Source organism: Cavia porcellus, unplaced genomic scaffold (assembly GCF_034190915.1).
Source record: "Cavia porcellus strain 051 isolate PalLab524CR breed Dunkin Hartley unplaced genomic scaffold, mCavPor4.1 scaffold_20, whole genome shotgun sequence".
Lineage (NCBI taxonomy): Eukaryota > Metazoa > Chordata > Mammalia > Rodentia > Caviidae > Cavia > Cavia porcellus.
In genome coordinates, this window is record NW_026947503.1 from 29,868,727 (window position 1) to 29,886,595 (window position 17,869).

The 17,869-nt window shown below is 35.3% G+C and overlaps 1 protein-coding gene across 5 annotated transcripts in view; it reads right to left on the reverse strand.

Annotated features, from left to right (window-relative positions):
• Nucleotides 1-620: 620 nt before the first annotated feature.
• The window catches only part of Dcc (DCC netrin 1 receptor), a 1,081,241-nt gene continuing 1,063,992 nt past the window's right edge, over nt 621-17,869 (reverse strand). For all 5 annotated transcript variants that reach the window (XM_063231626.1, XM_063231625.1, XM_063231624.1 and 2 more), the window contains exons 28-29: nt 10,983-11,125; nt 621-6,241 (exon numbers count right to left, since the gene is read on the reverse strand). In XM_063231626.1, the coding sequence (XP_063087696.1) occupies nt 6,152-6,241; nt 10,983-11,125 (233 nt within the window). In that variant the 3' untranslated portion in view covers nt 621-6,151. The remainder of the gene's footprint in view (nt 6,242-10,982; nt 11,126-17,869) is intronic.

The following is a 17,869-nucleotide window of genomic DNA, read 5'->3' on the forward strand; positions in this document are numbered from 1 at the left end:
AGTGGCTGGCAGCAGCAGTGACCAGCAGTCAGCTATGTCAACAGTTGGCATCCAGCATTACCCAGGATCATTGGGTGACATCAGGACTGCTAGCAGAGGTGCACTTTGCCAATGCATTATTTCCACCTGAATTGAACAAAATGACTCTCGAGTGATTGGGAGAAGGGAGGTGAGCCAAGCAAGAGTATGCTGTCACTGCTGCAGGATTGTGTAGCAGTATCTTCACAGGGCCCCTTTGGTTCAGCCCAATCAGGGAACACGAGACGAGACAGCTCATTTGTCAGTTGTCTCTGTGGGAAGAAAGGGTCTGGAGTATTTATCTGCTCTTGATTGGGAAGGACTGGGCATTTCCAGTTTTACCATGAAGGCATGCAAAGCAAGTCTAGAACCTGAGGCAGTTCAATAAAAAGATGTAGTTATTGATTCCTGGGATTGAAAGCATACAGGAACTACACAGGAAATAGAAAAGGATCCAAAGCAATACAATAGAGCACTGACAGCTTCTAACATTGATATTAATAAAAGACAACATGTGTCCTCAGGATAAGTGCAAATGGTTGGGACTGGTGCTGGTCAGCTACATTTACTGTCAGTCATTTATAAATAAATGGAGAGAGAACTTTGTATCAAAACTTTATTAAACAAAAAATGCACCATCGGAATAACATTTCTATAAAAAATGAATATGAGACTGTTCTACGGCGATTACAAAACCCCTTTTTCTTCATGTAGTATACAAGATCATGTGTAGAAACAGTCATTGTTTTAAACTGTAAGCAAGTTTCCTTTCTCATAGAACAAGATTTACACTTAAATATTGCAATCACTAGTCTAATTTGGTTAACAATGCTAGAGTCTGACAATTTAAAGAAACTTTTTGTAGGTCCAAAATACCTTTTTCCAAAAGGTGTTTTGCAACAACAAAAAATTTCTTTTTCCACTAAGGCTAGTTAAAGCTGTAGTATACCCATTTCTACCAAGTACACTTATCACTATCACACTAACAACTGGTTTGAATTGCAAAGCCCTTTAGAGAATCAATAGCACTGATCTGCTAAATGCTATCAGAATTACTTTAGGTTTGGTGTTACCATTTTTGAACAGCCCTGGAAAGGGAGAAGGCATTGATGATGGAACTTTAGCAAAGGCTTTGCCTGGCCTGGACACATCCTCTCATTCAACAATGGGCAGTCCACTTCCAATGCGGTCCCTCTCTCATATGGAACACTGCAGCTTTAACAGCCAAACCTAGAACCCAACCAGATCTCCCTTTTTATCATAAATTATCCAAAAAGAAGCCACTCTAAATAATAAATTAAATATTACTTATAAAAAGTACACCCCATACCCACCCACCCTTCCCCCAAACAAGCTGACAATTCACAAAGTTCAGAATTGCCAGGTGTACCCTACAATAATAAAAAACAGCATTTCTCCTCCTCTCCAACACTTCTTTCTTGCATCTGAAAATACACGTTCAGCACACAGTGAGATCCCTCGGCCCATGTCTCTGTGTTTATGGTATCTTGTAGAGTTTGGCTGTTATTCTCCTACCAACAAAAAATCATAGGATACCAGTGTACAAAGGCTCTCTAGTAGAGAGCAAGAGAAAAAAAAATCCTTCAGAGTGCCACTGGAAGTCTGCCAAGTGTGTTATCCAGCAATAGCAAAGGACAGGCCAGATCAGTAGTAATACTCTTTTGCTAATATAGGCACAGTATTTGGTTTCCTGTCTAACTGACTAGAAATACTGAGGCATTTTCTTTCAGAATCAATTTCTTCTGGAGGTATTTGGACAGCAAAGTATGTTGAAACATGGGTGCATGTATCTTTCAATGGGATGGGATATCATAAAGTACACTTTTCTATGATTTTCTGAAATAGCCAATTTAATTTCAAACACTGGACTAAACTAGGAAGCTTTTCTGCACAAAATTAAATGATTTCTGAAAGTCACTAACTGCAAATGAAAAACAAAACGTTGCTTGAATGTGATTTATAAAAAGAGAGCATGTAGATGGGGAACATGATTGCTTCAGTGCCTCTCCAGTATTCTGGGTGCTACAGTGTGCATGCGATGATAAGCGGGACAGGGCATTAGCATCTGTTCTCGTGGAGTGCCACACTCATAGGACACTGACTGGATGAGGATGACAAAACAACTCTCATGCAAGTCTATTTGAAAGTTTGGATGGTTTTGTTTCTTTAAATACACTTAAAACTTGGAAATTTTTTATTTTTCTTTCTTTCATTGACTAGAAATGGCCATTGCAAAATCATAAGAAGTCTTTGTCTGGGATACACTTTTATCTAAAACGGTAACTTCTTTAGCAATAACCTTCTTATGTGGGAATTAGAGTCCAGCTGCCATGGTTGACATGCTACATTCCATTGGCAGATGATTTAACAGTGCTTATTTAAAGGCAGCAGAAGGATCTAAATGATGGGTAAGCTTCAGAAACTACCTTCAAGCACAGACTCTGACAGCTTCTTAGAAGACTCATAGTTAAGCGAGTCCTTATTGGGAATGCCAATGAGTGCTAAGCTTCGCAGTTTTGGAATGTTGTCTGAACCTACTCTGAGATTCCTTGGTTCTCCATTTGTAGCTCCTATCAGGGTGAGGACGGAAAATACACCTCTTTTGCAACAATTCTAATTCTAAAAATCTAATGTTATATCTAACCCTTGAAAGAATGCCTCAATAAATCCAATTCTTGTATCTTTGGCTTGTATTTCCTTTAGGTTTTTTTTAACTATGTGTTTTAGCAGACCCAAATATAAAGTTACATTACTTAAATATTCTAAATGCTTATAGGTCTTTTTGTAAACAGGCAGTTTTGACCAGTCTACTGCATGTGAATCACTAAGAAATATTTATTTTTGCTAGAGCATCATACAAATGTTTGGTATATATTTTAAGATATCTGAATTTTTTTAGTTGTTTCGGACAACATCTTGCTGTATAGTTCAGGCTGGCCTTAAATTCACTCTTTAGCCCAGGCTGGCCTTGAACTCTCAGCTATCTCCCTGTCTCAGCCTCCTGAGTGCTGGGATTATAGGCAAGTGCCACAACTGGCCAAAGAAACAACTTTGAAATATAATATTTAGCACCTAAATCTTTTATATTTTGTTTTGAGACAAGGTGTTGCCATGTGGTTTAGGGTGGCCTTGAGCTCATTAAGTTGCCCAGGTTTGCCTTGAACTCATAGTGATCCTCTAGTCTCAGACTCCCAAGGGCTAGGATTACATGGTATGTGCCACATTTTTATGAGTTTAATAAGTGCAGAAATTTACCTAGGAATGCAATCCTTCTTATACAAGGAAACACAAAGGAAGAATACCAAATTTCTTCAAGAGGAGACTCCTGTCTGACAGTTGAACTTAGTACAGGACAGGCCTTCCATGCCTTGCCAAGTCTCATTTTCTTCTTTCTTAGGGAGAAATGAGTCCTGGTGGCAGAGATCCTGGTTGACTGTCAGGCTTTGCCCCATGGGAGTTAGAGAGATTTATGAGCTTAAAGAACCTTGCATGCTATGAATTAGACAGGGAGTAGGAGCAAAACAGAGGCACTCTTCTGGTGTTCACAGACAACTTCTTGTCAAGAGATCAAGAGACCAAAAAATTAAAAAGTCACCTGAAAACTTGGGCAAGGTAATTGTACACCTGTGAACCATTTGAAGGAGTAAGGAGCAGAGTTATCTAGAAGTTGTGGTGAATTTATTGCATATTAAAATCACCAAGTAAATGATGTGAGAGTCTCCTGAGAATATTTAAGTGGATCCTATTCTATATTCAAGTCATGACAGTGGGACATATTAACATTGACAATTGCTAAAAGAAACCACTATATTTATTTAATGAGGAAATTTTCAAGAGCATGTGATAGAATAATAACTCATTATAAACATATAGCAAACTTTTAATGGATTTTTTAAAAAAAGTTTCACATCCTAAAATTATTGGCTTTGACTGGGGGGTACATAGTTTTGTGACTCTGCTAATTTTCTTGATTCTGCTGAACAGAATTTGCAATGCTATCCCTGAAATCTGAGATTTGTAGCGTATTCCTAACTAAGCACCAACATGACCTAAGGGTGTCAAATGGCTCCAGAGAATGTTTCTTGTTCATGAATATTTTTGTGAATATTGTGTTAGGCCACTGTAGGAACTTGAGAAGTTAGGCTAACCTAAAGGACATTTTCATTTTTGAAGCAATGAATTATTTCTGAACGATCTGATACCATGTTAGAAAATACCTTATTTCAGATCAGTAGAAGGTTGTCTACCTAAGTGCCCTGATATTGAACAAAATAAATCTGTCCCATCAAATAACATCACACAGCTGTTGGGAAAGACTTCCAGAAAATCTTAGTAAATTGAACAAGCACTCTTATTGAAGGAACAATTTTGCAAATGGACCGGACTTTCTAATGAACCATTTGAACAAGCCCTCTCTTTGACATCAGATTTCCTTCCAGACATAAAACTGTAAAAAAATAATCTGAATTATTACCTCTGTTACAGTGCCATTTTGCTCAAAATATTTCATTCAGGGATTCATATATAATTACCCACCTAATAAAAGGAGCTATTAGGTTGTAAAGATCCTATCCTTCCCATGCTCTTTTAAAATTATGACCTACTCAAGCTTGAAATCAAAGGCAGAGCTGAAAGGAATAATTCAGCTGAATTTCTCTCATTGGGTTTTCAAGTCACCTAACTGATAAATATGCAAACTAGCTCCCTTTTGGCGAATTGGCTGCATAAACAGGGATTAACTCCAAATGCAGCTGAAAATTCAGAAACTAAAATAGTGCACAAAAATGTTCTTAAGTTCAGCTAGGTACAAGCTGTACATAACATGGCAATAGAAGTTCTAGCCTATAGTTTAAGACTGCTTTGTAAAGTATCCCACTGGATTTATGATGTGTCAGAAGTGTCAAGTGGCACCCATCCCTCTACTCCTCCCAAAATCTGGCACAGGCATGGGATGGATGGAAAGTTCCCTTGGCAACAGGGACTGCTGGTTAATATTTGTCAGTGTTGCCTGGCATAACTCAGGATGCTGCAGGTGGAAGTGGCTTTATCTAAGAGAAAGTATTCTTGAAAACAGCCTTTATGGCCCTTCCCCTCCTCAGGGACTGCTTTCCATTTCTGCAAGGAGACACGAGAGATACTGACCAGAAGTCCATATGATATGTGGAACTGGCCATTTTGTCCATGGCTGGTTGCCAAGGAGAAATCATGGAGGGATGGGACGGAGGGGCCAGAGGAAGTCTCCCAGTCAGACCCCCAAAGATGCCTCAGTGAAGCTTTGAAATATCATCACAGTGCGTATGGCATAAAAGCCTCTGAAATTGAAAAGTATCTTATTATAAGCTTAAGCACATAATTATTGTGTGTCTGATAAGATTGCATATTGTATCCTCTTTCTACCAATATGCTGCTGCTGGCAGGATGCCACCATTCACAGATATTTATGTCCCTATACTTCAGACATAAATGTTAACCAAGGATGGATTTACAAATACTTCTTAAAATTGGTGAAGTTTACCACCACCTGCTAATATCTGCCACTTGTGTGATATGAATGATTGAATTAAAACATAAGTGTTTGCTGTCTTTTGTTTACTTATTTACTTTTTGTGCTGTCAGGCAAATATCCAATCTTTCAGTGCTATGGAATGAAGGAATTTCCAAGAGTGCTTTGTATTTCAAAGTGGAAAAACAAAAGAATGTGTTTGCACTGAATTGCCATGGCATGGTACAGGCTTATATAATGCACTTGCATTTTGTAAGACTAGACCTACACATAAAACAACAGGCCTTGATGAAAGAAAACACAGGCATTAGTTACAACAGTGTGGTCTCTGCAGTGTGCAAAGACTCAGGACTATTCTAGCAGCTTCAGCTTTGACTTTGCATCTTGCTTCTGTTCAGGGACCTCATGGTCACCATTTGTGATTCCTGATGCCTAGAAAGGAAGGCAAACTTGTTCCTTCTGAACTGCTTCAGGATCTTCCTTAACTATGTGGTCCTAACGTTGACCTGTACAGCTGTTACAGTTCTTGGACGTAGGTGTGCTGTTCATGGGTGATTGGTATGCTGCAAAGCTCCCAGAAAATTCACTTCATCTTTTCAGCAATATATGTTAAAAGGCTGAGCCTGTGATGGCATTAAGTTGCTTCATTAGCCCTTCCAAACTTGCCATTTGTTCACTCAAATCATCCTGTTCATACACCTATGGAGAGAATCAAAGCAAACAGTATAAATAATGATATATTCATTTCATGGAGGCAGGAAGAATGACTAGTAGGGTCACTCAAAATTCTCAAACCCCAAGTCCTTATTTATTGAATGATGATGCTGGTCAAAAAAGGAGATAATGAAGAAGGGTCCCACTTTGTTCTAGGACTCCCATGTCTGTGATAAGGAAAATGTTTCATGGTTTAAATAAAATTCTATCAATGACTAGCTTTGTGGTCTTGGGCAAATTAGTGAACTTCTAAGGTACATAGTTTTCCTCATCTAAACAGTGATCATAGTGATATCTCTTTCATATCTAACTATGAGCATCCTTGTGACATACTTTGTGCCTATCATAGTATTTGATATGTGCTTTATGTTCAATGCATTAGGCTCATTGTCTTTTGATAAGGCAATGATAAGATAAGAGCAGAATTTACATCAGTGGACTGTAATTCCTTTTTAACATGTCATAGGAATATGTTTGTGTAGGAACCTGATAGACTTTGCCTTCATCAAGAAGTCTGAGAATCATGACTTCAGTTTGTGTGTAGAAAAGAAAGTTCATGCCTCAAGCCAGAATTAGTATTGTACATAATCCCAAAGAAACTCTTACAATATGATTTAAATGGTTCATAAAATAACATTAAACTGTAGAAATCTCAATAAAGACATTATCTCTAGCCCTTATTTCTGTGAGTCACTAGTATCATATAACTAGAAGTAAAGGAGTCCTAGTTGTCACAGACCCCGCCAAGTTGTTACCTTCAGGGATTTGGGTTCAATATATATATAGGACAAATCTAGGAGTTTACACCTAAAAAAAATTCCCATGCATTTTTGATGGTCAACTATCTGGAGAAATATGCAGGGAAGAGTACAGAGGTGGTGGTGTTCATTTGAATTCCAGCATATATATATATATATATATATATATATATATATATATACTATTGTTTTGAGTTAGTTTCTTTCATTATCTGTCAATGGAAACAGCAAGCTTGCCTCAGTGAATCTCTAGGAGTATACAACAAATGTATGCCACCCAGTGGTGGTGTTCAATAAATATTAATTTATTCTTTTCTATTTGTTGACAGCTTATTTTGAGAAATACAGAAATGATACTTTTGATTATCCTTGAATATCCCAATTCATTTATTAAACTACTGAGCCAATGTGTTATGATTACATAGCCAATGAGCTATGATTTCTCTTCTGCACAGGCCAAGAATTTCACTTGGTTCCATGGTCAGAGTTGTATATGTAATTCCGCTATGTAAGTTCTTTTCATCCCAAATGAGTGCCCTTGGCTCATTGTATGAGCTCTGTAATGGAATCTGAGCACGGCAGTGAATGATTTGGCCATATGGTATACTATTTGGTGCTTAACAGGGACTGAAAATTAGCCAGGTTTGTTTTAACAAACTATTACAAAGCATGAATATAATATGCATATATGGATATATGTAGAAAAGTGCAGTGAGGTGATTACATGGTCAATCATTTGTATACATTGCACAATACAACAATAGCTAGCCACATATAGCTATTGAATTCCTAAAATATGGCTAGTGGACTGTGTTTTTTTATAAACGTGAAATTCAAACATACAGTATAAAATAACTTTGCAAGTCATCTTCTTAACAAGCTTTAAACATATTATCAAAATGATAGTATTTGAGAAATTTGGGTTGAGAAGCATTTTATTAAAATGAATTTCATTTATTTTTATAACTTTTAATGTGGCTCCTAGAAAATTTAAAATTATATCTGTGGGTTATATATTTTATAGGATATTTATGATCTAGAATATTTGCTCCATTTCAGTATTTCTTTTAATATGTATTCTTACTGCTTTTAATATTAAGTCTTTTGCTATTATTCTTTAGATAAACTTAAATTATAAAAGTGGGACGCTTGATCTCACTCCTTATGAGATAGGAAACATTATATAAATTTAAGAGCCTGACCTGATTTGACATGTGGCCACAAATTACAAAATTAAATAAATATTGAACCAAACAGCAACATTCTAACAATAGAGCACTAGGTTTTTAAAATTTGAATCTTTTAAAAAGTATGCTGAGTATTTCATACTGTTCTGCCAAACATTCACACACACACACACACACACACACACACACAACTTTCTTTTCTTTATAAATTATTTTATTGTTTATAGTACTGCAGATAGAGTTAAAAAACTATAACTTCATTTAAATGAAATGATCCTTTTTTTTCAACAATCAGACTTTGAAGAAAAATATATTATTAGAGAAAACTGTTACAGGGTTCACAAAGGGCAGATTGTATGTGACCTATTTATTCTTTGATATTGTTTTACAATTTTGTTTATCCTATTATTTGAGTACTTTGCATAAGTGCTCATTTATGGATAAAGAAAACATACGCTAGTTCACAGTCTACAGGGGAAAAGGATTCAAATGTAACACTAAAATAGAATTTTAAACTGTTTTTCACTTTTTTCTTCTTCCTATTCCCTGTTTTTTCAAAGTGTCTGATAGGCTAATTGCTTAGCTTTAAAATGTTTTTCTGTTGTTATCTATTCAGAAACCACTAACGCTGTCAAAGTGGCTGCTTTTAGGTAACATCTTTTAATTTCCTTTCAAAAAGTATACTTTTTAGAGAAATCTTTTGGTCAAGATGTTGATTTTTTCCTTCATTTTTTTCTGAGTTTAATCACTTATAGTTCTAATTTAATCATAGTTCCTTCTCTGATTACATGATCACTAATAATGAAATTTCTTATTTTCTGTGTTCATCCCTTTTTCTTATTGAGCTCCTTTCTTCATTTTGTATTTTCTCCTTCTCAATTCTATATTTTAGGATATTTTATGATTTTAAAAGCAATATGTATACCATCATAAAATTTCCAAGCATATAATTTTTGTTACTTTTTAAAAATTATGATTATAGTTATAGTTATATTATAATTATAATTATTTCCAGGAATTTCAAGGTATTTCATCCCACTGAAAAGAATATATGCACTAGGCATGGAGATACATTCCTGTAATTCCAGCACTTCAGAAGCTAAGGCAGGGGGATCACTGCAAATTTGAGGTCAGCCTGGAGTACAAGTAAGCTCAAGGCCTGCCTGAACTGCATAGTGAAACTGTATCTCAAAAAAAAAAAAAAAAGAATATACATGATATGATTAAAACACATGGTCAATGATGTGATTAAAACACACGGTCAAATGTTTTTCAAAAATTACAGTATAAGGCTCACTGCTATTATTCCCTCTCAAAATATTCCCTTCAAATCAAATACACATTCCTATTGCTGTTGTCTTCCAGAACTGAAACTCCCTATTCATTAACTATATCTTTACTTGTTCTCTTGTGGCTACCTAGATGTCCGGAATTGATTGACAACATTTTACCTCTCATGATCATGATGCCTTTGGGGAAGACCCAGAAGTCACATGGTGCCGGATCTAGTGAATAAACTGGATGACAATGCACCACAGTATTTTTCTTTGACAGAAATTTCCATACAAGAAGTGATGTGTGACATGAAATGTTATCATTATGAAGGACAATGTGTCCATTTCTTGGCCATTTTCTATGCACATTGTTTCTTGAACACTTTAATAAGCTCCTGTAATATTCAGAGTTTACTCTAATGTTCCTGGACACAAACTCAGCTCTCAAGATTCCATCAAGGTCAAAGGTAAAACACACACACACACACACACACACACACACACACACACACACACACAAAATCACCATCACCTTGATTAATGGACTTTCTTTGCAGAAGAATTGATTAATTTCCATTGAGAACTCTGAACCTTTGCCTTAGGATCATAATAATAGACTAAAGTTTTATCTCTTGTGATATTTCTTAAAAAACTGTAATCTGAAGCTGTATGATCATGCACCTCCAATAAAACTGATAAAAATTTTTGATATTGTCTGACAGTCAAATTCCATGGAACACATTTTGTAGTCAGTTATGATTTTTTTGTTTAGCACTGTTGTTAAATTGTTCTGAATGGAACCGTAAGAGATGTTCAGATGCTCAGGCATTTCCTTAATAATCAAAAGCCTGTATGATGAATCATTTCACATACTCATTCAACATTCTCTTGGGGTTCTGATGTTGAAGGCTGTCCTGATGATTCCTTGTCTTTAATGATTCACAAGCATTACAAAATATCTTGAACCACCTGTAAATCATTTTATGGCTACTGCAGCTTCATCATAAACTACATTTCATGTGTTTAACACTGTTTTTTAGTATGAAACAAATTCTGATAATGTAGTAAGATCTATGATTTAAGGTATCCTTAAAAACACACCTTCTGTCAACTATAGCTCACAACCAACTGAATTCCTTGCAGAAGTTGAAACTTGTCAGACACCTAAGGTTTAATATGCTTATTTCTCATATCAAAGATCTCTGTCTTTCTAGTGGATGGAAATTGACCACATTCACTGTATTTGTTGTCTGTCTGTCTATCTATATCTCTCCTATATGTGTATATCTATTTTATATGTGTGGATATAAAGAACTGCATTCTGTAACTATCACATGTATTGCTAAGACTACCCTTAAATATCAGTAATATGGTTTAACTAGATCTCTGATATAGTTTTTTCTCTAAAGTTTTTCCTTTTCATATTTAAGAACAGACAACTGTACCCTGGGGCTGATAGTGAGTGACATTTCCCTTAACATAGCAAGAATTTGAGGGACGTTCTTACATTGGCTGCATCCTCTGTTGGCTTGTGGCTCTCCTCAGATACTTCAGGGGCTGTTGGTACAGACACAGGAAGCAAAGGGGATCTTGCTTTTCCAGCCAGTCCAAGAGAAGCTGTTTTAACATGAGTCTTGGGAAGAGTAGGGCCTGAAATAGAAAATAGGGTCATAAAAATAATATACGAAACATGCTGAGGTACAATCTCTTAAGCACATAAGCCAAATCAAGTCACTTGGCATTGATTTTAGGTTATTGTTCATTCTGGGGTGTGGAGATTAATTTTGACACAATGAATGGGTTCATTTTATTTCTACTGAGCAGGAGACAGATTGTGATTAGGCCTCTCCAGATGAAGCTCTACTAGTCATATATAATATCAAGTGGTTTCAAATCATGCTTTGCAATTTGCCTGGGAGCTCTGGATCGATCTTCATGTCCTATGTAGTGTCAGGTGAGCTCATCTGGTGCCAGACTTAGCTTTGGGCCAGAAAACCCCATGCAATACCGCTTAAATAAGTCCTAAATTCTATAAGAGAACCAAAGATTAGTGATATTGGAAGAGATGGTCACTCTAGTTTACAAATGAGTATTGGATGACATAGTGAAACGAAGTCCTTTATTGCTAACCTGAGAAAACCTTTTTTTAAAATTCTCTTTTGCAAAAACAAAACAAAATGAAACAAAACAAAAATGTATATATATATATATATATATATATATAATTTTATCATGATCAATATAACTTCTGTCAGTAAAAGACATTCTAAAGCTCATAAAAATCATGTGAGGCAGTTCTAAATTTCTATTGATGACTTTTCTGTAACTGTAAATCAAGGCTGTATTTTTTTTGAGGAATGAAATTTGTCTTATAAATCCTGCTTAACTAAGACCAATACTATAATTTTGTCCCTATAGTATCTAACTTTACAAAGATTTATTGAATCAAGCATTACACTTCATATGAAGATTTTTGTGAAAAACATATTTAGCACTGTAACCAAGAATGCAGCAGACAAGGAATTGGAGGACTGAGGATATTTATTGCATCATTGTCTCGCATAAATAAGCTGTAATTTAAAAGAAGAAAACAAAACTTTTAGTAAACTCTAGATTTGACAAACTTTTTATTACAATGTTACTTAACTGCATAAACCTAAAGCTTGCCATAATCTCATAGTACTTATACTATGCTATAAAAGCAAAACAAATTTAAAACCAAACAGAAAAGCCTTATAAAATAGCACAATTTTAATCTTTAGCATTAATTTAAAATGGTAAAAGCAGTAGTTGAGCTCAATTAAAATTGCCATATGAATTTGATAATGGATGCATTGGTCATTTTTGTCCTTTATGTTTAGTTTTTTTACCAATATTATATAAGCAAGCAATAAGCAAACTTTCAGTCATACAAACACTGTAGTATCACCTGGTCTTCCCTGAATGTGAGAAAGATTTGTAAATTTCCTTTACCACTATCCTTTTCTCTTCAGTCTCTGACGGTAAATATGAGATTCTTTGTGTCATTTTAGTTAAAAAGGAAAATATAAAAGAAGACACTAAACAGAACTGAGCCATCAAATGATCTTCCAGGTGTGCCACTGTGTATAATTTACATTAATATTTTAGACTATTATTTAATGAAGTCACAAAGTGTAAAATAGAACTCATAAAGTTTAAAAGTTAAAAAAATAGTGTTCATGGGGTTGGGGATTTAGCTCAGTGGCATAAGCACCTGCCTTGCAAGCAGGCAGTCGTGAGTTCGATCCCTGGTACCGATAAAAATGAAAAAGACAAAAAAAATTAGTGTTCAGATTGCTTGGCAAAGATGAAAGATCAATAAGCAGCTATTCACAGAAATAATTAAAGAAAACTTCCCAAGCATAGGAAAAAGAAATGATATCCAGATAAATGAGGCATACAGAACTCTAGCCAGCTATAACCAAAATAGATCTACACCCAGAGTTATAATAATCAAGATTGCAGAAATTCAGCACAAGAACAGAATATTGAAAGCTGTCAGAGAAAAGAAACAGATCACCTATAAAGGGAAATCCATCAGAATCTTGGCAGACTTCTCAACACAAACCACCAAATCAAGAAGAGCTTGGAGTAAAGTATTCTAAGCCCTGAAAGAAAATAACCTGCAGCCCAGATTGATGTACCTTGAAAAACTATCTCTCAAAATTAATGGAGAAACAGCATGATTCCATGACAAAGAGGAACTGGGAAGATCATGACCACCAATTCAACCCTACAAAAAATAGTGAAGAACATTCTAGAAAGAGAGAAAAAAGATCACGACTTCAGGGAACAGCAGCATAGGGGGCTCACTGAATGGGGCAGACAGTGGAATGAGGGGGAAAAGTAGGCAGCAATGGCAGAAAATTAGCATGGCAGAGATTACAGAGAAGGTTGAATATAACCACTAACATGGATGGTCTTGATACACTAATAAAAAGAAACACAGGCAGAGTAGTCAGGATATAGGGTCCATCAAGATGCTCTATATAAGAAATGTAAATAACTTGAAAGAGGGTCTATGAACTGAAATTCAAAGATGAGAAAATAATCCTCTATGTGACAAGGAACTAGAAAAAACTGGGGGTAACTCACCCATCAGCTGCAGACTGTTTGGAAAGACATAACACTTTTATACAATGGAAAACTACTCATCTATAAGAAAAGAAAATCTTGAGGTCCATGTAGGTAAATGGATACAAGTTGAGATCTTGCTCAAGGGTAAAACGGTTCAGAATCATATAGGTGAATAGCAGGCTGCCTCCCTAATCTGAAAACTAAATCAGTTAGAGGGATACAAGATGTACAATGCACCCTGTGAAAGTGAAAGGGGAATTGCTGTCTAAAAAGGGAAGGCAGAGGACATTGTTGATCTTGTATCGTGATTTGAAACCCATAGTGTTTTCATGGTTCTGTTTAGTTTGGTGATATTCTGTTCCAGTTTGTCCACTTGTACTAGATTTGAGGGCAAAGACAGCTATTCCAAATATAGCAGGATATACTACGGTAACCATTTTTAATTTCCTATTAACTTAATCTGAAATCCTGTATTGTTTTCAGTGTCTTGTTTTGACTGATTTTATTTGAAATTGGTTTTTTTGATATTATCAAGTCTGAGACATAGGCAATTACTCTGAAGACAGTAAGATTCACTATGATACTCATTCTGGTTTGACTATTACCTTCTTTTGAAGTTTCCAGTGTCTTGTTTTTATTGATTTTGCTCTGTACTGCTATATTCAATTTTATTGTACATGATGATATGGAAAATTCTATTGAAGATAACAAGAAACATCATGGTAACCATTGTAGATCACCTTGTATTGTGGTTTTAAGTCATGTACTATCGGTACCAGGGATCGAACTCATGACTGCCTGCTTGCAAGGCAGGTGCTTATGCCGCTGAGCTAAATCCCAAGCCCCCATTCTTTTGTTTTGAATGACCTCATTTTGGTTTTTGATTTTTTTTCTCATTTGGTTTTATTCTTTTCAAGATAAAAAATAATATCACATCCTTTTTATATGTATTGAATCATGACAATCCTCAATTGAAACATGAGCATCATGAGGTCTTATTTCTTCATGTTTAATTCCAACATTATATCTGAATATATTTTAAAACACATTTACTGAATTATCTTTCCTTCTTGGTCATCTTATTCTATGCTACTTCATTAGAAAAACTGCTGTAATTTGTCATATTGTTACTGCATTCATCTTCTCCTTTAACTTCTTTCTCCCTTAGAGAAATACCAAATTTGACTTAATCATTAGCTTTAAATGTAAGTAAAAACATTTATTTGTTTCTATAATCTCATCATATACAGATGTTTCCGTGATAACAAAATGTGTCTTTTGCAAATAGGAAGGGAACCAAGAGATGGGGCCGAGGTTAGAAGAAGGAGAGAAGTGGAATTAAAGGTAATTAAGTACATTATGCACATGTATCAAATCCCCATAATGAATATAATGACTATGTATTGCAAAAATTACAAGTGTAATGTATTCTCATTCTGTGTTTATGAAAATGTCTTCCATATTTTTTGGAATAAATCATTCGCTTTGAAAAAAAATAGTGTTCAAATTTGAGACTGCATGTATTTAACTCTTGTTATGTTGCCTGAATTATGTCTATTTCCCTTCTAGAAGGCTTACAAAGTTCTAGTTAAGCCTGGATTAAGATTATTAACAAAAAACTGTCCTACTTACTCTCTTTCTTAAGCAACTCTTATCCATCCCCAAGTTTAACAGAGTAGTTACATTAAAAATTTTTTTCTGTATAGAGCTATATGTACATATTTACCCACTTTTTATTTTGGCTCCTTGAACATTGAACCTATTAATTTTTAGGGATTTAAAAAAATTTACCATTTCTAGAAAATTTAAAATTTAACTTTAACCAGACAACAACAATGTGTCGACCACCTTTGAAAATCAGATCACTTTAAGTTAGGTATTTACAAAGCAAAAGTAAACATATCTTCAATAAAAAGTAAATGGCATTGGCATAGCTTTTTATGAAGGAAAGTCAAGAGCATCCAATTCCTGTTTTGTTTCCCAAAGCATATAAGAATAAATATTCCTTTAGAATTTACCAGACTGCTGTATATAATTCCTTCATATTTATTTTATTATAATTTTTGGCAGGTTTGTCTGCAGTGAAACTGAATTCCTAGGAATGGCCTACATTTTCGCTATAGAAGTATACTCTATTTCTGTTCAGGAATCTAAATACTTGCACAGATACGCACTGTGTCATATTGCATTTAAAACATTTGTATCATTGACAATAGCACACAGTTATGGCTTCAGGATACCTCAATTCAAAGTCATCAGGAGGAAGATTATTGTACTAATTGATTTTTTGCAGTGACCATGCAATGGTTACACATTTAGAAAGTACTGAGTGCTGAATAATGTACATGACACTGTGAGCTTTACAAGAAGGACAGATGATATTGTTTTGGTTCAGAGACCAAACAGAATGTGTAAAGCTCAACTGACTTCCTTTTCTCAAATAATGTTCACAGAATCACAGACACTGAGAATGCTGGATCTCAAGGACTCCAGACCTCATCTGGTGACCTTCCTCTTTATTTTGTTTAAGAAAAGAGTTAGGTCCCTGGAGAATTATTATTAATAAAATTCTAGCAAAGGCAAAGAATTTGAGCAAAATGAGCAAGCTTTAAGTGAATACACTCTATGGTCTTAAATATTTTTGCTTTCCTTTTCTTAAAAATGAAGTTAAAGGAATATAAGCAAAATACTAGGAGCTATTTATTAACATCCATCTCAGCCTCAGAACTTTACTTTGATAGAGAAAAAAATATTTTAAAACAAAGATTTCCATGAAAACATCCTGCTGTGGGGAGTTCACAGCATTCTCTTGGGGGTACATTACCTCTGTTTCTGTTCTATATTTGTTTTTATTTGGATTCAGCATTTTCTTCTCTGAACCGCAGCTGTTTGAAGCCTGGATAGTTGCAAAGCCTGGATCCATCCTAGCTGATCAATCTGCGATTTTTCTTTTGATCCTTTATTTGTAGTGTACCATATCATAGGATTGCATTGTGATTTTCTGGTCTGCACTCCTACTCTTTCATAGGTCTGAGTCATGACTTCAGTCCTTCACCAGATACAGAACCAGATACAGAAAAATGTATGCTCTATATGCATTGAACTTCCAAGCAAGGAATGAAAGCTCAAATAGATATTCAAATATTCCAAAGACTCTGCTAGCCTAGCCTCGAGTTTGGGAGATATGGTCTAACATACCTCTGGTGACTTTGTTAGTTTGTTTTTTTGTTACTATAATAAATACCTAAATTAAAGCAATTTAGAAGGAAAAAAGGTTTATCTTGGCTAAGGAATGCAGAGATTTCAGTGCATGATTACTTGGTTCTACTGTCTTTGGTTCTGTGGACAGGCAGTACATCATGGGGCAAGTATGTGTCACTGGGCTCATCTCACTGTAGCCAGGAAGCAAAGAGAGACAGGAAGGAGCCAGGGCTCTAACATCCCCTTCAGGGCATGTCCCCAAGTGACTTAACTTTCTCTGATTAAGCCCTGCTTATTAAAGGTTCTGTCCCCTCTGGTTAGTGCCACAGCCTGGCAAATAACCATTCTGAAACATGTGCCTTTTGGGGACACTTATCCAAACCGTAGCAGTGACCTTGGCCCAATAGCCTTTTTTCTTCATATTTACTTCTTCATATCTATAAAGTTTAAACAACTTCATCTTTAAGACTGTAGCTACAAAACTGATAGAAGAAATCAGAACATAGGAGTTCTACTTGTATTCAACATTACTTTTTGACTTCTCTCTCCTTAATTTTCAGGAAAAATTGGTTAATTTACTGTTAAATAATGAATATAAAGAAATTCTAGCAAGTGAAGGCCTAATTCACAGATGAAAATAATTAGAATTTAAACCATTGTTTTCTAGAAAAAAAGTTCTATCCTTTTTTTTCCTGAAAATTATTAGTGAAAAACCTTTATTTCAAATGAGCAATGTATAATTTAACTAAAAATAGGCAATACTAAATTTTCGATGAGTTTAAATATTCCATGGTTAGTTTAAAAAATTTAAATTTACAAATTCTTCACAAAAGTCAGCAGAATTTTCTGTGCTTGGAAGACTTGAGGCAGAAGTCTTTCAGGCGACCCTTTGGTGGAACATTGGATGTTGATGTGCTAAATAAATGTGTACGCTTAGATATACAACTAATTAAGGAAGCAGCACTATGATTTTAATGCCATTTTCTCAGCAGGGCCCACTAAGGGTGAAAATACAAATGCTTCCAGAGTTGCAAAAGGGGCCAGAGATGTATCTCAGCAGGAGCTGAGAGCAATCCCAGCAGGAATTTGGTGTTT